The sequence below is a fragment of the Populus alba genome, chromosome 15, assembly GCF_005239225.2.
Source record: "Populus alba chromosome 15, ASM523922v2, whole genome shotgun sequence".
Lineage (NCBI taxonomy): Eukaryota > Viridiplantae > Streptophyta > Magnoliopsida > Malpighiales > Salicaceae > Populus > Populus alba.
The window spans coordinates 10,631,581-10,654,319 of NC_133298.1; the positions used below are offsets into that span (position 1 = coordinate 10,631,581).

The window sequence follows — 22,739 nt, forward strand, 5'->3', positions numbered from 1 at the left end:
ACAAAGCTCCTGGTCCAGATGGCTTCAACGCAGGTTTCTTCAAAAGAATGTGGCACATAGTGGGGGAAGATGTAATCAACGCTGTTAGCTCCTTCTTCCAGACTCGTAGAATGCTTAAAGAAATGAATGCTACATCCATTTCCCTTATCCCTAAAGTTGCTAATCCTACGAGGTTGACAGATTTTCGTCCTATATCTTGCTGCAATACAGTATACAAATGCATCGCGAAGATTCTAGCTGGGAGAATGAAAGTTGTTTTACCATCCTTAGTAGGTCCGTATCAAACAGCTTTTATCTCTGGACGGAGAATCAGCGACAATATTCTTTTGTCTCAGGAACTAATGAAAGGCTATCACACAACTACGGGTCCTGCTCGTTGTGCTATGAAAGTAGACCTGATGAAGGCTTATGACTCTGTTCGGTGGGATTTCGTTGATGCTACGTTGATAAAAATGGGATTCCCTAGAACAGTCATTGATTGGATCATGGTTTTGTGTTACATCATGTCAATTCTCAATCAACGTCAACGGTGAACTTGCGGGTTACTTCCAAGGGGGAGAGGGCTGAGACAAGGTGATCCATTATCTCCATATTTGTTTGTCCTATGCATGGAAATCCTGTCAGGGCTGTTCTGCAATATGAGTGCCAACCAAAACTTCAAGTTCCACTGGAGATGCAAGAAGGACAAAATTTCTCATCTTTGCTTTGCCGACGACTTGATGATATTCAGCAAAGGGGATGTACATTCAATCCGTATGATCAAAAAATGTACTCACAGAGTTTCAGGTTCTATCAGGTCTATATCCAAATCCAAACAAAAGTGACATCTTCTTGAGCGGTTCGTTAGGAGCTGAGAGGGAACAGATTATCAGTATTCTTGGGTTTAGAGAGGGGGAGCTTCCTATGAAATATTTGGGAGTGCCTCTTATCTCGTCCAGACTAAAGGCTGTTAATTGTAAGGGCCTCGTGGATCGAATTACCGCCAAAGTTCGACATTGGACCTGTAGAACACTCTCTTTTCGCAGGGCGAGTACAATTGATTAACTCAGTCTTATTCTCCATCCAGGTCTATTGGGCATCTCTATTCCTATTACCTGGGGAAGTAGTGAAAAATGTTGAGCAAATTATGAGATCCTTTCTTTGGTCAGGTTCAGATATGAGCACTACCAGGGCTAAAGTGGCTTGGGATCAGGTATGTCTTCCAAAAAAGGAGGGGGCTAGGCATAAAAAGGATAGCAGAATGGAACAAGATTGCCTTGTTGAAACATATTTGGAACTTGTGCAATGACTCAGATGGCTCAATCTGGTCTACTTGGATCAGATCCAATCTCTTGCGAGGTAGGAATTTCTGGACAATCAAGGCGCCAGGAAGCTGCTCTTGGGCTTGGGGAAAGATTCTAAAGCTCAGATCCTTAGCATGGCCGAAGATGAAGCACGTCATCGGAGATGGAATGACAACCTCTCTATGGTTTGACAATTGGCATCCTCACAGCCCGCTCGCTGATACCTACGGTGAACGTTTCATCTATGATTCAGGTATGGAACACAACGCGAGAGTGAACGTGCTGATTAATAACTTAGAATGGAGAATTCCTATCACTCATGCTATTGGCTGGCACCCCATTTTAGAAGCTATTCCTTCCACCTCTACTCCTAAGGGGCAAAAGGATGAAATTGTTTGGTTGGATTCGCCAAATCAGAGTTTCTCAGTCAAAGTAGCTTGGGAACAACTAAGAATTCATCATCAAATGGTTGATTGGCATGACATCGTGTGGTTCAAGAATGCTGTCCCAAGACATGCATTTCTTCTTTGGGTGGCTATCCAACGGAAACTCTCAACGCAGGATAGACTTCATCGGTTTGGTATTCATGGTCCCAATAGGTGCTCACTCTGTCTCTGCAATAATGAAGATCACAACCACTTGTTCTTTGAATGCTCCTTTGCGAAAGCATTATGGTGGAATGTTTGTGATAGATGCGACATTCCAAGAATGACAAAAAGCTTGGATGAATGGATTCGATTGGCCACTGTCTCTTGGCATGGAAAAAGTTTAGTCAACTTTTCTCGTAAACTGGGTTTCGCAGCTACAGTGTATTGTATCTGGCAAGAACGGAATGCAAGGATCTTTGCAGATGTGTCTAAAGCTTCGAATTTGGTTTTGATCAAATCGAATGTATCATTCGCGATAAGCTTGTTTTGATAAGGAATGTTCAACAAACAGATGAAAACATAAGGATCCAAAGACTTTGGAGGGTCAATAACATGGACTCTTAATTTGATGTTTAGCTGGTTGTTTTTGTTCCCCTAGCATATCTAGTTGGTCCAAGTTTTTGTTTTGTTGTGGCTAGCCTGTAGCCATTTGTTGGTTTTCGTTTCTGTCCTCATTGTAAATCTTGGGTATGCCCATTATATTCTTTGTATCATTTTCTTTTAATACATAAGTCAGCTTACCAAAAAAAAAAAAATAAACCATATAGATTGCAATGGCTGAATGATAGTGGTGAAGTGAAAGTGACTAAACAGGTTGTGGTTCCATTTTCGATTGGGAAATATGTTGATGAAGTTCTGTGCGACGTGGTACAAATGCAAGCAAGTCACATCTTGTTGGGGAGACCATGGCAATATGATAGAAAGGCAATTCATGATGGGGTTAAAAATAGGTATACCATTGTAAAAGATGGTAAAACCATCACTCTTGTACCTCTTACACCCAAACAGGTGTATGATGATCAAATAAAGCTAAAAAGTGAGCATGAGGCGATGGGAAGAGAAAATCAAGGTGAGGAAAAAGGGGAGAGAAGACCATCAGATTCGGCTAGAACCCAAACCACTACAACCCATTCGGCCACCCATCCAAACACAAGCAAATATTCAGCCAACACTCCAAACAAATCAAACCATTCGACCACAACTCAAAAACACTCAAATCTGGCCGAGAGTGGAGGTAAGACAAGAGGAGTGAAGAAAGTCAGCAAGTGTGATGAGAATTGTGTGGAAAAACTAAAGAAACAACCCAATTTTTATGCTAGAGAGGGTGAGGTCAGATCTGCATTTTTCACCAACAAGCCAATGATCTTACTTGTGTACAAAGAGGCTTACTTTAATACTAATGATCTTGATCATATTGTGCCTAGTGTTGCTATTTATTTGTTGCAGGGATTTGATGATGTGTTCCCCGACGATACTCCTAGCGGATTACCACCATTGAGGGGGATAGAGCATCAGATTGATTTCGTACCCGGAGCTTCAATTCCTAACCGACCAGCTTATAGAAGCAATCCCGAGGAGACGAAGGAGCTTCAAAGGCAAGTTGATGAGCTGATGGAAAAGGGCTACATTCGTGAGAGTATGAGCCCGTGTGCTGTACTCGTGCTACTTGTGCCAAAGAAGGATGGAACATGGAGGATGTGTGTTGATTGCCGAGCCATCAACAACATAACGGTAAAGTATAGACATCCCATCCCTAGGCTTGATGACATGTTAGATGAGTTACATGGATCCTGTATTTTCTCTAAAATTGACTTGAAAAGTGGGTACCATCAAATTAGGATGAAAGAAGGTGATGAATGGAAAACAACATTTAAGACTAAGCATGGTTTGTATGAATGGTTAGTAATGCCGTTTGGACTTACAAATGCACCTAGTACGTTTATGCGTTTAATGAATCATGTGTTGCGTGCATTCATAGGTAAGTTTGTGGTTGTGTATTTTGATGACATTTTGATATATAGCAAGAACTTAACTGAGCATCTTGATCATTTGCGTAATGTACTTAGTGTGTTGCGTAGTGAGAAATTGTATGCTAATCTTAAAAAGTGTGCCTTTTACATGGAGAAAATTGTGTTTCTTGGCTATGTTGTAACTGCACAGGGTATCGAGATGGATGAGGAGAAAGTTAAGGCCATCCGGGAATGGCCTATACCCAAATCGGTAAGTGAGGTAAGGAGTTTTCATGGGTTAGCTAGTTTTTACAGGCGTTTTGTGAAAGATTTCAGCACAATAGCTGCGCCCTTGAATGAAGTTGTTAAAAAGTCAGTTGGGTTTAGATGGGGGGAGGAACAAGAGTTGGCTTTTGTTTTTTTGAAAGAGAAATTATGTTCTGCACCTGTTTTGGGTTTACCTGATTTTACAAAAGCATTTGAAATAGAATGTGATGCGTCTGGAATAGGAATAGGTGCTGTTTTGATGCAGGATCGGAGACCTATTGCGTATTTCAGTGAGAAGTTAAGTGGAGCGACCTTGAACTATCCCACTTACGACAAAGAACTCTATGCTTTGGTAAGAGCACTTGAGACATGGCAACATTACTTGTGGCCAAAAGAGTTCGTAATCCATTCGGATCATGAGTCCTTGAAACATCTGAAAGGACAAGGTAAGTTGAATAGGAGGCATGCAAAATGGGTTGAATTCATTGAAACTTTTCCTTACGTAATCAAGTATAAGCAAGGGAAAGAGAACATCGTAGCTGATGCACTCTCGTGCAGGTATGTTCTTTTACACACCATGAATACTAGATTGTTAGGTTTTGAATATGTGAAGGAATTGTATGATAATGATTCTGACTTTGCTGAGATTTATAATGCATGTGGACATTCAGCTTTCGGTAAGTTTTATTTGATGGATGGTTATTTGTTCAAAGAAAATAGATTGTGTGTTCCTGCTAGTTCTTTGCGTGAATTGCTTGTTCGTGAAGCACATGGGGGTGGTTTAATGGGTCACTTTGGGGTTGCGAAAACCTTGGATGTATTGCATGAGCATTTCTATTGGCCAAAGATGAAAAGAGATGTGCAACGAATTTGTGAACAGTGCATTGCTTGTAGAAAGGCAAAATCTAGAGTACAACCGCATGGACTATATACACCACTACCTGTGCCTACTGAACCTTGGGTAGATATCTCTATGGACTTTGTTTTAGGTTTACCTAGGTCAAAGAAAGGTAGAGACTCTATCTTTGTTGTGGTAGATAGGTTTTCTAAAATGGCGCATTTCATTGCATGCCATAAAACAGATGATGCATCTCATATCGCAGACTTGTTCTTTAGAGAGATTGTACGTTTGCATGGCATTCCTAAGAGTATAGTGTCAAATCGTGATGTTAAGTTCCTTAGTTACTTTTGGAAGACCTTATGGGGAAAGTTGGGAACTAAACTCTTATTTTCGACAACATGCCATCCTCAAACAGATGGACAAACTGAGGTAGTGAATAGAACATTATCCCAACTTTTACGTGCTGTAATTCAAAAGAATTTGAAAAGTTGGGAAGAATGTTTGCCTTTTGTTGAGTTTGCTTATAATAGAACTGTGCATTCAACTACTACTTTTTCTCCTTTTGAAATTGTTTATGGTTTTAATCCACTAACTCCTATGGACTTAATTCCTTTACCTTTTGAAGAAAGGGTAAGTTTAGATGGTGAAAAGAAGGCAAAGATGGTGAGAGAACTCCATGAGGGAGTTCGACTACAAATAGAGAAAAAGAACAGACTTTACGCTTCTAAAGCAAATAAGGGACGTAAACTGGTTGTTTTCCAACCCGGTGATTGGGTATGGGTGCATATGCGTAAGGAACGATTTCCTAACCAAAGGAAATCAAAATTACAGCCTCGTGGTGATGGTCCTTTTCAGGTTTTAGAGAGAATCAATGACAACGCATACAAAATCGACCTTCCAGGTGAGTATAGTGTTAGTGCTACCTTTAATGTTGCTGATCTTACTTTGTTTGACATAGATTTTGATTCGAGGTTGAATCCTTTCGAGGAGAGAGGGGATGATGCGGACCAGCCCAGAAACACCAGCAAGGACCCATTACATGTTCCAAATGGACCAATGACTCGGTCCAAGACAAAGACATTGAAAGACGCATTGAATGCATTGGTTTTGAAGGTTTCCACCAAGTCAGAATTGGAATGTCCATTGGAGTATCAAGAGGAGATCCTAGTACATCTTATCCATGTGGAAGAGGGGTCCAATACAACCTTATTTGGGCCATGAGATAAGGGCTTTATTTTATTTTGTTAGCTACAGCCCAAGGCTTGTTTGGGCTTAATTCATACTTTGTTTTAAGCTAGGATCCAAGGCTTGTTTGGATTAAGTTATGGGCTTTTCATTTTAGGGTTTTGGGCCAGTTTTGAGTGGACCTCATATAAGTCCACATAAAGGGTCCATTAGGGTTAACTTTTCAAGAACTATTTAAACTCATGTAGGCCAAAATTTCGGCAGCTTTGATGATTATTATTCTGAATTTTTCAGTTTTAACGTGTGAGAGTGATTTTTGCATTCTTCAGTTCTTGAACGAACTGAATCTGACTTATCGAAGATTAACTGGCTTCGTGGCGTCATTCTACTCATTCCAATAGTGTTGGTGCCTTGGGGCAGGTTTCCATTGTGTCGCACTCATATCAGACCTATTTCGGCTTTCCGGGATCAGATCTCAATCTTGATTGTGGGTTGCGTGACCACGTGATCACGAGGTTCGCATCACCATCCATATAAAATGGACCTAAATATGAGATCTAGAGCTCCAGATATGATCTAATTACCGAGCAATATTCCGGTTTGGACTGCACCGACATCTCTTTTCTAAGTTTGGCCATCTCTTTGTCCTTTCACTTTCAATACTTAAACTCATCAATCAGTCCTTTTATTTATGTGATAGGCCTGCATTTAAGATAAGCATTTACCATAAATTAAGGTATCTTATAGTATCAAACTTGTTATTATAAAACATGCTTTAGTTAAGGAGTTATTGATACTTTAAGTGCAAAATGATGATATAAAACCTTGATAAACATGCACTTTTAAGTACTAATCAATAGGCCAATAAAAATGATCAAGCAACACATCTAAAGTCTTAACAACTTCAAAATGCCCCATTAACCTGCCCTCATGTGCTTCACATACAAATAATTCACGCATAGAACTTAAAGGAACACATAAATGACTTTCTGTAAACAAATATCCATCAAGTCTATAGAACTTCCCAAAAGTCAAAGTTTCACAAGCATTGTAGATATTAACAAAATCACTATCATCCTTGTACAATTCTCTTATATGTTCAAATCCTAGAAATCTAGCCTCCAAAGTAGATTTTATACTTGTGTAAAAGTGCATCAACCACAATATTTTCTTTTTTTTGCTTATATTTGATCACATATGGAAAGGTTTCAATAAATTCAACCTATTTGGCATGTCTCCTACTCAACATACCTTGCCCTTTCAAGTGCTTCAATGATTTATGATCTGAATGTATCACAAACTCCTTGGGCCATAGGTAATGCTGCCACGTCTCTAAAGTTCTTACCAAGGCATAGAGCTTATTGTCATATGTAAGGTAATTCAAGGTTGCGCCTATTAATGTTTTCACCGAAATATGTAATAGACCTCTTATCCTGCATTAACACAGCTCCTATACATATACCTGAAGCATCACATTCAACTTCAAAAGCTCTCGTAAAGTTTGGCAAAGCTAAAACAGGCAATAAACAAAGTTTATCTTTCAACAAGTTAAAAGCCTTATCCTATTCTGCATTCCATTTAAACCCAACAAACTTTTTTCACAATTCAATTAAAGGTGCAACAATAGTACTAAAATCCTTCACAAACCTTCTATATAAACTAGCAAGTTCATGAAAAATCCTGACCTCACTTACAGATTTTGGTATAGGCTAATCCCAGATGGCCTTAACTTTCTCCCCATCTATCTCGATATCGTGCGCAGTTACGATATAGCCAAGAAACACAATTTTCTCCATGTAAAAGGTACATTTCTTAAGATTAGCATATGCTCATTTAAGTTCTTGCTATATATTAAAATGTCATCAAAATACATGATTCATTAAACGCATAAACATACTAGGTGTATTTGTAAGTCCAAATGGTATGACTAACTATTTATACAAACCATGCTTATTCTTAAATGTAGTTTTCCACTCTTCATCTTCTTTTATCCTAATCTGATGGTACCCATTTTGTAAGTCAATTTTAGAGAAAATACATGATCCATGAAACTCATCTAGCATGTCATCAAGCCTAGGAATAGGATGTCGATACTTTACCATTATGTTGTTGATGACACGACAATCAACACACATCCTCCATGTTCCATCCTTTTTAGGCACAAGTAACACTAGCACACCACAAGGGCTCATACTCTCATTAATATACCCCTTAATCATCAAGTCCTCTTCTTGCCAAAGCTTCTTTATCTCCCCGAGGTTGCTTCTATAGGTTGGACGGTTAGGAATTGAAGCTCTGGGTACAAGGTCAATCTAATGTTCAATTCCCTTTTAATGGTGATAATCTACTAGGGATGTCTTCAAGGAATAAATCATCAAACTCCTGCAACAAAGAAACAACCACACTAGGAATAGCAGAATCAAGACCGTTTGTGTTAAAATAACCTTCTTATACACAAGTAAGATAATCGGCTTGTTAATGAAAATACAGATCTAATTTGAGCTCCTTTTGCATTAAAATTAGGTTATTTATTTAATTTTTTCACACTATTATCATCACACAAGCTTTCATAAAATTAGTTCCCTTATCCAAACTCTAAGATCAGTTAGGATTCCTAGTGACCAAAATATCAGGTAGTGACTACATCCTTTTTTTTTTACTAATAAATAAAAAGAATTTCTTATTCTTTTCACCCAAAACATGAAAATCATGATCTAAGAGAATGATCATCGCAACGCCGTATACGTGAGACAAAAATATGCTTACAAAATTAATTTAATTTATAATCAAACATTAATAGTTACAAAAATTGTGAATTGCTCACATTTATACAATAATATATATATATATATATATAATTTTTTTTTTTATGAAGTAAGTATATTAACCAAAAGGAAGCAAAAAAACTACAGTAAAGGTGGCCCGCACGTAAGGATAGCCGGACATGACTGCCTAACCAAAAACTCCAGAAAAAACATAAATGTATGCCGCAAAATAAGGCTAAAAGGATATTACCTCAAATCCTAGTCATTGAAGTCCAGCTTTATGTTATTGAAACAAACACAAAGAAAATTGGGGCATACCCCAAGGTAATGCCAAGAGGACATGCCCTCAAAAACCAAAACAAGAGAAATCATCTAGATTTGAAAATGTTGTCAGCGAACCTCCACGCAATATGAAGCCTTCTATTAGTATCAAAAGAGGCCATATTACAATAAATGTTAACTTTCGTAACTCTACACTAAACAATATCACTATAAACAACTAAAGCATTGCGATGAGCCTTTTCATGTAGCGTAACATCATAATAATAACCAAAGACTGAAGGGAGCTACCTCTATCCAGGATAGAAATCCATATAACAGTGCTAGCCCACGGACGATGATTGAAAGGAATGAGGCATTTAGAGCAAAGGTCATACCAAATGTGCTAAAGAAGGGGCAACAAAAAATAAGTGATCAATAAGACATGCTTATGCCATACAAGTTTCCATCACTCCACTTTGCTTAGAAAAGGGCGAAGAGCATTCCAAGCATAACAAATGGAGAAAATACATGTATGAGCATTCTTCCAGCAAATAATATCACACCTCTTATCAACCGGAAGAAAAGAAACTAGGGTACATCTAGCAAGTTCAATTCACTCAGGAGATCTAGTAGGAGGCCACCTCCACTCCTAACCGTCTATAATTCAGCTCCCTTAGTATCTCTATCCAAACTAAAATCAATAATAATTATTTCCTTGAAAATAATATTATTTTGAAAAAATTATTTTTACTCTCCTATAATTTAGTTATTTTTTCATCTTATTTCTACTCTTTGAAAAAATATCATTTATATTTTAGATCAATTTAATTTTTAAATTTACATAAAAAAAAAAAATTATCCTTGTATATAATATGACATGAATAACTAAAATTAACTATTCACAATCCAATTATAATATCTGCTTAAAATTCATCTTCAAATAACTATAGCTCCAGCAAGAGAAAAATAAAAGGTTGAATTCACAACAGCTGACCACAAAAAAGCCACCACCTCAACCTTTCACCATTACTGTTTATCTCAACAGCCCCATTTATGTGCCCAACATATAGGCTTTTAGCTTGACTTAATTCACGAAAGAGAAATGACCCCTGGATTACCACCACTTGCTTGTCATCGTGATTGCTAGTGAATCCAAATCTGTGTTGTTATGCAATACTTGCCCTTGCATCTTTACCGTGATTATCGGGCTATTATCCCGTAATCTTTTTTCTTTTTAGTTAATTAAATCTCTTGGGATTCCATTCCCATTTATTTTCTTTCCCACCACCCATCGTTTTTGCTGTCTCTTTGCCACCTGGGATTACTTCATAGATATTTTCTTCATTAACAGTACTTTGCGCTTGCACTTTTGGTTCATTAAAAAAGGTCTGTTCGCCCATTGCCATTAAAGGAACCCATAACGGCCTCTCCCTTAGCTACCTCTCTCTAGGCAAAGAAGATAAGAAAAACCCATTCCTTTGTGCCTTAGAATATGAGCTTACTGGATCCATTACCCTCAGCGGCCTCTTAATAATTTCCGCAATCCTTCCCATTAATTGACAAGAAGTTTTATGTTACCAACTAATGACTATCACATCACTGTCTACGATGAATTAAATTTGATCTCGTATCTACGTATCTTTGTGGATGAGAAGATGAGTTGGATAGCTAGGAAAGGAGAGGAAATAATATGAGAGAAAGAGACGCAATTCTATAATTTTAAGATTCAAGGACTCTTTAGACAATATAATATTAACTTATAGTGTAATTTTTTTTTTACCTACCCTCTATCTTTTTTTTAAAATATTGTTTATATTCTTTGTCATAGTAAAATAAATTAAACAATAACATAGTTTAATATGTAAATTATTATGATATAAAATTTTAAAATGTAAATTATAATTTTTTAAAACTTGAAAGATAAACATAAAAATAATTAAACTATAGAATAATTAGGATGATTTTTCTTAATTTAAATTATCTTATTGACTTATTTTTAGTAAAGATGTAAAGAGTTATATTTGTTTTGACCTTAAATATATACTATAATTTTTAAAAGAATGGAAACAAAGTGAAAATATGACTAAATTATAAATTGTTTTAAAAACTTGACCCAACTTAGTGGGTTGATCTATGATCTGAGTGACCTAGGACCTAGGTCAGGTTGAGATTCAATAAAAATAAATGGATAATTAACCTAACATGAGTCAAGAACAAAAAAAAAAAATTGTTTTTTTTAATATTTTTTTCAAATAACATTATTTTTATTATTCGAGTTAACTCACTTGAATAGTAATCTAAAACTTATCCCGAATCAACTTCTGAATTGAGTTTAAAAACTATAAAATTATGGAAAGAATAGAGTAAAGTTTTTTCTATTTTCAGATATTATTGACTAAAAGAATAATTAATCTCATCCTTCAATGAAAAAGAAAACTAGTATATTATATATTGATTTTGCTATCACATATGAATTATAGTTCATGGACTTCAATTGCCCGCACATTATTTTTAACTTATCTTTGTGTGAGAGTTTGTGTTTAAAAATGAAACTTGTATAATTAATACCTATGAGTTTGTATTTAATAATAAAACTTGTACAATTAATTTGATTTTTAATCAAATACTTACTTATTACACACCTTGATATTAGTAACTAAAAAAAACCAACCACATATCTTATGAGGTTAATATTAAACACAAAATTGAGATTTTACGAGGGTATCTCTAAAAGGTCAAGCAAATAAGGGCTAATCTGGAATCTCAACAAGCCTTTATGATATTGAATCCTCCTAGCTAATGAAAATGAAAAAAAGTTTTCTTTTATCCTGAAATTATATATGGTGCTAATGAGTATTTTCTCAATCCTCGGACAAAAACGTCACTCGGGTGCAAGAAGGTAATCAAAATACTGGGTTATTTTCATAGAATAGCTAGAGAAAAGAAGGTCATAAATTAAAATTAATAAAATAAAATAAAAATATTAGCCATCAATAAAACATTGTGGCTTATGAGGCAAAATATTGTCGATTAGCATAATGTTTGCTTTTTTTTTTTGTCTCTTTTTTTTACCACTTTGATCACCAAATTGTTTTTTTTTTCTAGATTTATACTTTAATGTTGTATAGATTGAAAATTCAGTTTGATGATTTAATTTTATTTGTCTTTGATGTGTTTATTATGGTTTTTTAAAACCTTCTCGGCATTACGTCAGTGTTTGATTTCACAAAACATAGATCAATTTAGTTGTTTACAAAGAATTAAAGATGAGGGGACCAAAATTGAAAACAATGAACAATAGCAGGCTTTTTATTTTTTTTTCTTAAATCAGTGTCAACCCTGGTCTTCTTTCTTTTTCTTTTTGCCTTCGATCATCAATTTTATTTTATTTTTTTGCAATTAGATCCTTCAATGTTGTGTTGATTGGAATTTAAGGTTAATGGTTTGTTTTGGTTTGCTTTTTATGTAGTTATCGCAATCTCAAAAAAATCTCACAATTGTCTTGGTGCTCAATTTCACAAAGAATAATCCAAATTTTATTGTTTGTGAAAAATAAAAAATGAGAAGACTGAAATTGTATTACAGAAAAATTAAGAGGTCCTTTTAAAAAAAAAAAAAAATTGTGCACCACCTTTTCCATAAATTTCTTTTTTGGTTTTTTGTTTCCTTAAGTTTGGAGATTAAATGGATTGATTCAAAATTTTATTTTTCTTGCATTTTAGTCCCTAAGTTGAGAAGGGAGAGAGATAATTGCCAAATTATAATGAGTAGAGATCTTAGTTGACAAACATGCACTTTTCAGCGATGAAACTCGATATTCTTAGTGTCAACAATTTTCATTCGATGATAAGAGTTTTATTTTAATATTTTTTATCTTTATCTTTTTTTTTTTTATTAACGTGGGTGTCTGTGTCAACTTGCACGCACCCCAACTAATCCCACAGGCCTTGAAGTTAACGACCATGTAAGCCTCCAGTAGCCTTTAGAGAACTTGAACTTGTGACCATTGGAGAGCAAACCCAAGGCTTGACCAGTTGAGCTACCCCTCAAGGATTTTTTTTCCCCCTTTATCTTGCCAAAGAAGTGTTGGGTTTCTTTTTTTATTCATGTTGATTTTTCATTTTTAAACCAATAAAATGCTAATTTAAGATTATAAATGGGTCTATTAAGATCCACATGGTGTTTATTTGATACTTTATAATGAAAATGGGTGATTAATACTTAAAAGTGCATGTTTATCAAGGTTTTATATCATCATTTTGCACTTGAAGTATCAATAACTCCTTAACTAAAGCATGTTTTATAATAACAAGTTTGATATTATAAGATACCTTAATTTATGGTAAATGCTCATTTTAAATGCAGGACTATCACATAAATAAAAGGATTGATTGATGAGTTTAAGCATTGAAAGTTAAAGGACAAAGAGATGGCCAAACTTAGAAAAGAGATGTCGGTGCAGTCCAAACCGGAACATTGCTCGGTAATTGGATCATATCTGGAGCTCTAGATTTCGGATTTAGGTCCACTTTATATGGATGGAAAGGTAAGACAAAGGCTACAACTTTTATGAGGAGCCCAAGATTTGAAAAGGTCGTTTTGAAGTCCAAATTGAAGGAACAACGAAGAAGTCCGAAGCTGTCCTGCAAAACACTATTTAGTGTTCAGCCCATATCTTGAGTTCTAGAAGTCCAAATGACCTCATCTTTTTTTGTTGGAAAGCTGAGACAGGAACAAGTTTGAAAATTTATCAGGGATACTATACATGTCAAAACTATATCTTGGTAAATATTCAGGTCATTAATAACATGTTTAATTCAGGAACATATTATTTTAGAGGGTTAAGAAGTTATAATATTTGATATAAATATATCAGACTAAACATTTGTATACTATTTAGGACATATGGAGCTACATATAGGATCTTTCTTTGTGATTCAACTTGTTGTTTGTGAAACTAGTCACATCTTAAGTTTTTAAACATATATGGTTTATAACCTATTATTATTCTTGTTATCAAAACAAGAGAGAACAGAGTGTTTGAAGTAAGGACTGAAAATTCTGTCAGGAATGTGTGAAAAATTGGAGAATTCGAGCTATATGAAAGGAATTTTAACGTGAAAACTTTGTTTTTCTTATCCTATCTTATTTATTTATTCAATTTTGAATAACCACTTTTAATTTTGGTTTGTTATGATCCATTAAACATTGTTTAGAAGTTTATTTCATTATTGGTATTTCATTATTGGACTTATGTTAGTTGATTACTAGGTTAGGTCCATTAGCTTGCAACACAAAAGGGGTCTATTAGGTTGGTTAAAGGGGACTATATTATGTTTTTTAGCTGCAAATTTCAACAGCAAGTTTGAGAATAAATGTGAGTTTTTCTTTTGTTTGTTTGTAGCAAAACAATCTTTATTTGCAGGAACAAGGATCGTATATTGATTTATCGAAGATTAACTGATTTTGTGGTGTCATTCGCATATTTAGAATTCTTAGATACAAGATTACCTATGGGTTAAGGTTCTATCAAATCTAAATTTCAGCTTTGCGGGTTGTTATATACTTCATTAGGAGTTGCTTGACATGTGATCAAGAGGTTCACATCAATTGATATTAGATATAGGCTCTAAAAATCAGGTTATATCCTTCATTTTCTTCTTGTTAGTTTCGACTTCCTTAGGTTTAGTTGTCTTTGATTCAGTTTTTTATTATTTCATGTCGGAAGCTTAGTAGTTTTTGTCTAGGGTTCTTTAAAAAAAAAGGTTTTATTTTAGTTTTTATTTTATTTTCTTAGAATATATTAGTAGCCTAAAGAGTAAAAAAAATAATAATCCAAAACTCAGTTTTGTCGAATATGCCACAATACACAAATAAGAGAGAATTTAGACCAAACCAATTCTAAAAATTATCACATTTAATGTACTGGTTCTAGGAGTCCTAATTGCACCTCATTTAAAATCTGATCTAATTTAGAGATTTTTTCTATAGTAACCAAGGTCAAGATTAAAACTTGTCATAATAGGTCAGATTCGTATCATAAGAAAATCCCAGGATGAATAAATTCAGAAAATTCTCAAGTTTTATATAGTTGGTTTTAAGGTTCTAATTGCATCCCATATAAAATTCAAGGTCATTTGGAGTTATTTTTTTATAGAAACTAAATTTAGAATTAAAACTTGTCGTAACGAGTCTAATTCATATAGTAATTCAAACTTATTTTGCTGCTATTAGTTTTCAATTATGATAGTATAATAAATCATAATTGATATATTTAGGTGTCATTTACTTATTTTTTATATAACCTTTGCATATTTTTTATTTCACCTTTAAAAAAACATCTATTTTTCATACAAATTCATTTGTTACTCGAGAAATTGTACTCATAGTTTTGTCTTTACTTGTTTTCGTATTTTTTTTCTTACTTCTTGACTCATATACATATATTTGGATACCAGGAACTGTTATATTTGGTTTTCATTTCGGTTTCATAAGAGTCGAAGAAAGGTGAGACAAGAGGAAAAAGACATAGTGATCATATTTAAGTTAAACACAAGAGGATTTTAAATCCGTAAGGGAGTGGGCGAAGGATATATATTTCTTTTCAACAAACCAATTTTTTAAATTCAAAGATGTCGAAGACAAGCAACAATACGGCACTAATGAATCAGCGGATAAATTGAATGACTAATGAATTTGGAAATAGTTTGGTTAGGTTAGAGAAGTAACATGTTAAAGATTATAGTAGGGTTTAAATTAGGCCTGAGCTAAGAGAATTTAATGTTATGAGGGCTATTAGACGAGTTAACATTAATATGGATGAGTTTGTGATAGATAATACAGACATGAGTGATGTTGATTTTGAAGATGTGTCCATATGACATAGGGAATGTTTTGGATAGCATGAAAATTGTTAGTTTGTAGGATTTATGTTATTTGATTACTAGTTTAGGCCTATTAGCTTGCGACCCAAAAAGAATCTATTACGGTTAGTTAGAAGAGACTATATTATGTTTTTTTAGCTGCAAATTTCAGTAGCAAATTGGATAATAAATGTGAGTTTTTTTTTTTATTTATTTCTGGAAAAACAATCTTTCTTTGCAAGGACAAACATTAAACACTGACTTATCAAAAATTAACTTGGTTCGTGATATCATTCGCATATTTAGGGTTCTTAGATATAAGGTCATCTCTCGGTCCAAGTCTTTTCTCAATATATTCTAGTTCTTAGATCCAAGGTTACCCTTGGATTAAGGTTTTATCAAACCTGAATTTTAGCGTTTTGAGTTTATATCTGCTTCATTGAGGGTTGCTTGACCACATAGTCAAGAGTTTTGCATCAATAGATCGGATGACTACTAATACACACACACACACACACACACACACACACACACACACACACACACACACACACATGCACCTTGCCTTGTTTTATTTTTATTTTTATTTTCTTTTGATTTTTTTAGAGATATTAAACCCGTTTAAGGGGTTGATTCAGGACAAGGCTTGAGTTCTGGAGCGGAGGAGGATCATCCTAAATTCACCTATTTTTTTAATAAAAAACATTAAAATGAAGTCGTTTTGATAAAAAAAAAAAAAAAAACCTTTTTTTCACAAAGAACACCAACAGGTTTTTTGCCTAGGTTTCACTAAGTTTAAGCTACGGGTCAACTTTTTTCCTAATTTTTGTTCAACCCAAACTTATTAAAACTCTAAATCGTTTGGATCCTAGGTTGGCTTGATAAGTCAGTATGAGCTTATAAATATGGATTTTTATTTTTATTTTCTTCTCAATCACATCCTTTAAAATTAAGTTTTTATTGGTTGATGTTCAATTTTACAAGCAATTTTTTTTTTCATTGAAGTAAATAAAAATAGTTTTAAAGGAACTCAATAATTAAATATAGTGGAATACATTACCTGAATAATATATATGGTTAGTTAACATAGGTTGAGTTAGAATGGAACTTTATAATTTGTTTCATTTTGTTTTTTTAAGGTTATCACAATTTTAAACAAATATTCCTAATGTTGAAATGATGCTTAATTTTTTGAGTGATTATTTTTATTATCATATAATTACATAAAAATAATTAAACTAAATATTTTAACCTAGTGCAATTCATGATTTAGGTTAAAGGTCAGGCCACCAAACTTAGATTGATTAAATACGTCACCTCATTAATATTTTAAAAAATAATTTTATCTTGAAATTTTCATTTAAAGTTAGATCATGATACAAATCATTCTAGTTGTTTTTAAACTTGTTAGATCAACTATTTCAAGGAAAGGCAATATTTTAATTTAATTTAAAATTCAAGTTATATAAAGAGTTAAATAAGATATGTCATTTTTTAGTTAAAAAAAATTATCCACATTAATTAAAAAAAAGTTTCTTTTATTTAGTTTATAACTTAAAATCAAGAAATTTTATGATGTTTAGAGAATAATTAATATAATATTATTAGTTATTTTATAAGTTTATTTAAAAAAAATATTACAAAAAAAAAAAGAAAAATACTAGTTAAAAATATTATTATAATTTTTTTATGATCACAAATTTTATTTCTCTTTTTTTATATTTATTTTTTTAAAAATAAATTTAAAAATATTTAATAAAATATCTCTAATTATTCCATTTTTACCTTAAAATTTTCACCACTCACCAGCTACCCATGAGTAATATTTCCAATTTCCCCTATCACCGGCTATCCTCCATGCAGTAATATTTCCATTCTGCACGATGGTAATGGCAATAAAGCACCTCTCTTGTGGCCACGGCGCGTGGACACACATGCTGTCAACCATGGCTGCTTGTCAGCAAGTTTGCAAGGTGAGCTTTGTCCCACTTGGACATCGTTATTAACGCCTTGAAACCCTCTTTTCTTATCTTGATGACGTGAGGCCATCTTTTATTCACATTACTACCACCTCTTTCTACTTTTATTTTTCAATAAAAAGCGAAACTTCCGCTTCCATTCTAAACCCTCCAAATTCTGCAACAAAAATGTCAGAACCAGCTTCAAAGCCATTCCTTCTATTCTTCACTCTCATTTTTCTCTTCTTCGCCTCCACTTTGCCTCGTGATTTACCAGATGCCACTACAACAACAACGACAACAATCCTTGATGTCACATCTTCACTTCAACAAGCCCATAACATCCTCTCCTTTGATCTACAAACACAAAAACCCTCCACTCACACAACAATCACCACATCCTCCCCATTTTTCTCCAACTCTTCACTATCTTTCTCCCTCGAACTCCACCCCCGCGAAACCATCTACAAAATCCACCACAAAGACTACAAATCCTTAGTCCTCTCTCGACTCCACCGTGACACTGCCCGATTCAACTCTCTCACAGCCAGGCTCGAACTCGCCCTCGAAGACATCTCCAAATCCGACCTCAAACCCTTGGAAACCGAGATCGAACCCGAGGACTTATCCACTCCAGTCACTTCAGGTACAAGCCAAGGAAGCGGTGAGTACTTCACTCGAGTTGGTGTCGGTAACCCAGCAAGACAGTTTTACATGGTTTTGGACACAGGCAGTGACATTAACTGGCTACAATGTCAACCCTGTACAGACTGTTACCAGCAAACAGATCCAATCTTTGATCCAACGGCGTCCTCTACTTACGCTCCTGTCACTTGTCAATCTCAACAGTGTAGCTCTTTAGAAATGTCGAGCTGTAGAAGTGGGCAGTGTCTTTATCAGGTTAACTACGGCGACGGGTCGTATACTTTCGGTGATTTTGCTACTGAATCGGTGTCTTTTGGGAATTCTGGGAGTGTTAAAAACGTTGCTTTAGGCTGTGGTCATGATAATGAAGGGTTGTTTGTAGGTGCTGCTGGTTTATTAGGTCTTGGTGGTGGCCCACTTTCATTAACAAACCAGCTTAAAGCGACGTCTTTTTCTTATTGTTTAGTGAATCGTGACTCGGCTGGATCGTCGACTTTGGACTTTAACTCGGTTCAACTCGGCGTTGATTCAGTCACTGCTCCTTTGATGAAGAACCGGAAGATTGATACTTTTTACTATGTGGGTCTCAGTGGAATGAGTGTCGGTGGGCAGATGGTGTCGATACCTGAGTCAGCATTTCGATTGGACGAGTCAGGGAATGGTGGGATTATCGTTGACTGTGGAACAGCAATAACTCGGTTGCAGACTCAGGCTTACAATCCTCTGCGTGATGCATTCGTGAGGATGACTCAGAATTTGAAACTCACTAGTGCTGTTGCATTGTTTGACACGTGTTATGATCTGTCTGGACAGGCAAGTGTAAGAGTCCCAACGGTGTCGTTTCACTTCGCAGATGGGAAGTCCTGGAATTTGCCGGCCGCCAATTATTTGATCCCTGTGGATTCTGCTGGGACTTACTGCTTTGCATTTGCTCCAACGACGTCGTCTTTGTCCATAATCGGGAATGTACAGCAGCAGGGGACACGTGTCACATTTGACCTGGCAAATAACCGCATGGGATTCTCACCCAATAAATGTCAGTAGTTAATGGTAACAGGTGTTTCTTTTATAGGTAGAGTGAAATGAAATTCGCCTTTCCTTCTATGGTAAATAAGGTGAATTAGTTTTCTAAATAGGAGAAGTGTGGATTTATTTATATACATTTATTAGGAAGATGAAATGGAGTAGTGACTCGTGAGGGGTGGGTGGAAGTAGAGCCCATCTAAATAACTCCAATCAAGATGTGGATGGTTGTGTCATTGATTAGCCATAAATTGCTGTACTGGCACTTGCCTCTGTGTTCCGTTCAGTACTCTGGACTCTGGAGTTGAGTGGCATGTACAGCGAATCTGTTAAATTGCGTGTTTGTTTTACGTTTATTTTTTCTTTCTAGCATAAGAGAGAGGTTCAAAAAATAAAATTTACCTAGTAATATGTTCGTTCTCATGTTAAGTTAACCTTTATTTTTTCTTAAAAAACGATAAAGGCAAGAAAAAAAAAGGAGCAAAAGTTGTCGAACAGTTTTAATAAAGAAGGAGACAAAGTCACGATAAAAAAAAAGAAGGAAACAAAGAAAATGACAGCCATTTTAATTTTCAGTACGTTATAAATAAAAGGCTTCCATGCATGTGTGACACGTGGCAAAAAATAGTGACGGTGATTTGGATTCTATCGGCGGCTTATAGTATGTTGATTGCCATAATAACAAAAATCAAGAACACTACTGGCATGGAAATACAGACTACAGTTCTAACCACTCTTTTCTAAACTGAACAAACCAGCTTATTAGGTCAATCATGTCATATGCATATAACTGTGAATTGTGATTGTGATTAGTATCCGAAATGGAATGAACAAACCTGAAACATCCAGGTCAAAATTTATACAAGAAATCTAAAATAACTCTAGATCTCAAGCGAGATAAAATTTGTTGTTCCATTTTATTTTATTTTTTGAAATGGTACAAGGAGATTGAAATGGAGCAAAATTAATAGCCTTGCTTTATGGTCTATTGCTTTAGTATTTAACATAACATATAGCATGGATAAAAACTAGAGTTTTCAAATACTAAAGTTATAGCCCTAAAATTGTAGAAGAATTAGATAAAAAAAAAAATGATATTTAATAAAAGCTTGAATAATAGTGTTTATTGTTCTCAAAATAAACAAAACATTCTCTCTCTTTTTTTATTTACGTGAGTGTCCGGGCCAGCTTGCGCGCACCACGACTAATCCCACAACTCACTGAACATCCTGCAAACCCAGCGAGCATGTAAGGTACCGCAGGGGTCACAGGCGTGCACTATGAGGTTTGAACCAGGATGCAAAGGAAGGGAATAAGTCCCTTCAACCGCTGGCCCAAGACCTCAAGTGCAGTAAATAAAACATTCTTATTTATATTAGTTTTAGACCTAAAATTCTTTGTAGGAAATGATTTCCTATTAAAATCTACCTAACTAATCAAATTCATTTAGTATTAAAATTCCTAAATAGTAAAATACTAATTAAATTAAAAGTTCTAATTTAAATAGGAAAAAGAATACAAATACAATAAAGACAGTCTCAAATAATAGATTATATGAGCTTTATTTGAAGGTTTTTTCGATCTTCGATCATCATGAAATCTCAACCTAATAGGAAATAGGGCCTTCATAATCTTTGTCATAATTTTATCTTGATCTAATGATTAGATTAAAATTTATGCTTGATTTACAAAATTGCATCTTGAACTCTTTTTAAGCTTTTCAAAATCTAAAAATCTTAAAAATTAATGAAATAAAACAATAAATATTATTATGCCAAGAATATTAAAGAAAGTGACCCATTTAAGTCCCCTCTACTTCTAACAAACTCGCCCTCATATTATTTGTCAAGAATTGAACTCTTCAACTCTAAAGGTACAAATATTTCAAATATAGTATTCTAGCCAATATATACATGAAGTAGCATGTCTTTGACATGTGAAATTTAAAATTTAATTTATAATACATGCATGCCAAAGAAAAATTTATATTTAATGTTATATTTTTCATTCTTATAATATCCACTTGTAGTTCCTTCACACATTCTTTTATTTAAACATGACTACCTCGTTATTTATGACTTTCAATACTTCAACCTTTGTATATAAAGAAACTTTAAGATAATCATTCATCACATATATGAAGAATTGTAAGAAATTGTCATGTCTTCTATGTCCTTGTTTGCAAGATTTTTAGAATCACTATAAGATACTAATTTGAGAGCTTTCTTGATTTTTTTTTCTTCACCATTAACAAATGAAAACATTGACAAGTAAAGTATTATTTGTAGTTTTCTGTTGCCACTGTTGTGATGTTGAAACTGACTACTTTAAAAGTATGACGCCTCCTCTATATTTTTCTTCCTTGCTATTCGATAAGGTTGAACAAAAGGCAGATAATAAAAATCTATTTTCTTATCTATCCATTGTAATCTCTTTATAATAATCTTGTATAAACTTTAAAATTAATTATTATCTCAAATCTTTCCATGATGGAGTTAAAAGCTTACACATACGAGTTCTATATTCCAGAACTTTAGAGCACTATTCTTTAGCACTACAAGAAAGTTTGTGATACGGTTCATCCTTATGATATCACCCAAGTAAGGTCAGATTCGGATTTTGGGGTAAAAAGTGCAACAATCCAGGTTTACGGCAACAATCATAATTCTCAATTCGATTGTTGAATTGGGCTAATATTTTATGTGGACTCTCCAGACAAGTTTTCTACCTTGGGTTAAAAATACAGGTCAATTGGAGTTCGGGAAGGCACCACAATACTAGTCAATAGAGGCTATATGAATTTTGTTATTTACTTCCATTTGACTTGTGGACTTTCTATTTGGTTAGGATTTGTTTCCTACAAGGATGTGGTAGCTGGTTTTGAAAATTTCATAGTTCCATAAGGATCTTTAATGAGCTGCAATATAATCCACAAGTGTGGCAAGGATTCATTAATGTTTCAGAATTCTTTTCTTATAAGGATTCCTTATTCATCCTAGCTACACAAGGAAAGAAGGGCTCATGGTATTTAATGACAAATAAGTTTTTTTTTTTTTTTTTATTTTCTTTCATGTTTGGGCGTAACTAAAATTTTTTTTTGAGCTAGGGTCCAAGGTTTGTTTGGATCAAGTTATTGGCTTTTCAGTTTAGGGTTTTGGGTCAGTTTTGAGTGGACCTCGTATAAGTTCACATAAGGGGTCCATTAGGGTTAATTTTTCACGAACTATTTAAACTCATATAAGCCAAAATTGCAGCAGCTTTGATGATTATT

General features: G+C 34.4%; 1 protein-coding gene across 1 annotated transcript; it reads left to right on the forward strand.

Moving 5' to 3' along the window:
• Positions 1-17,904: 17,904 nt before the first annotated feature.
• Positions 17,905-19,879, forward strand: LOC118045954 (protein ASPARTIC PROTEASE IN GUARD CELL 1). The gene has a single exon (XM_035054709.2). The coding sequence runs from the start codon at positions 17,990-17,992 to the stop codon at positions 19,487-19,489; it is 1,500 nt and encodes a 499-aa protein (XP_034910600.1). The 5' UTR covers positions 17,905-17,989; the 3' UTR covers positions 19,490-19,879.
• The last annotated feature ends 2,860 nt before the right edge of the window (positions 19,880-22,739 follow it).

Coding starts and splice junctions, on each gene's coding strand:
- LOC118045954 (XM_035054709.2), top strand. CDS start 17,990: ATGTCAGAACCAGCTTCAAAGCCATTCCTTCTATTCTTCACTCTCATT.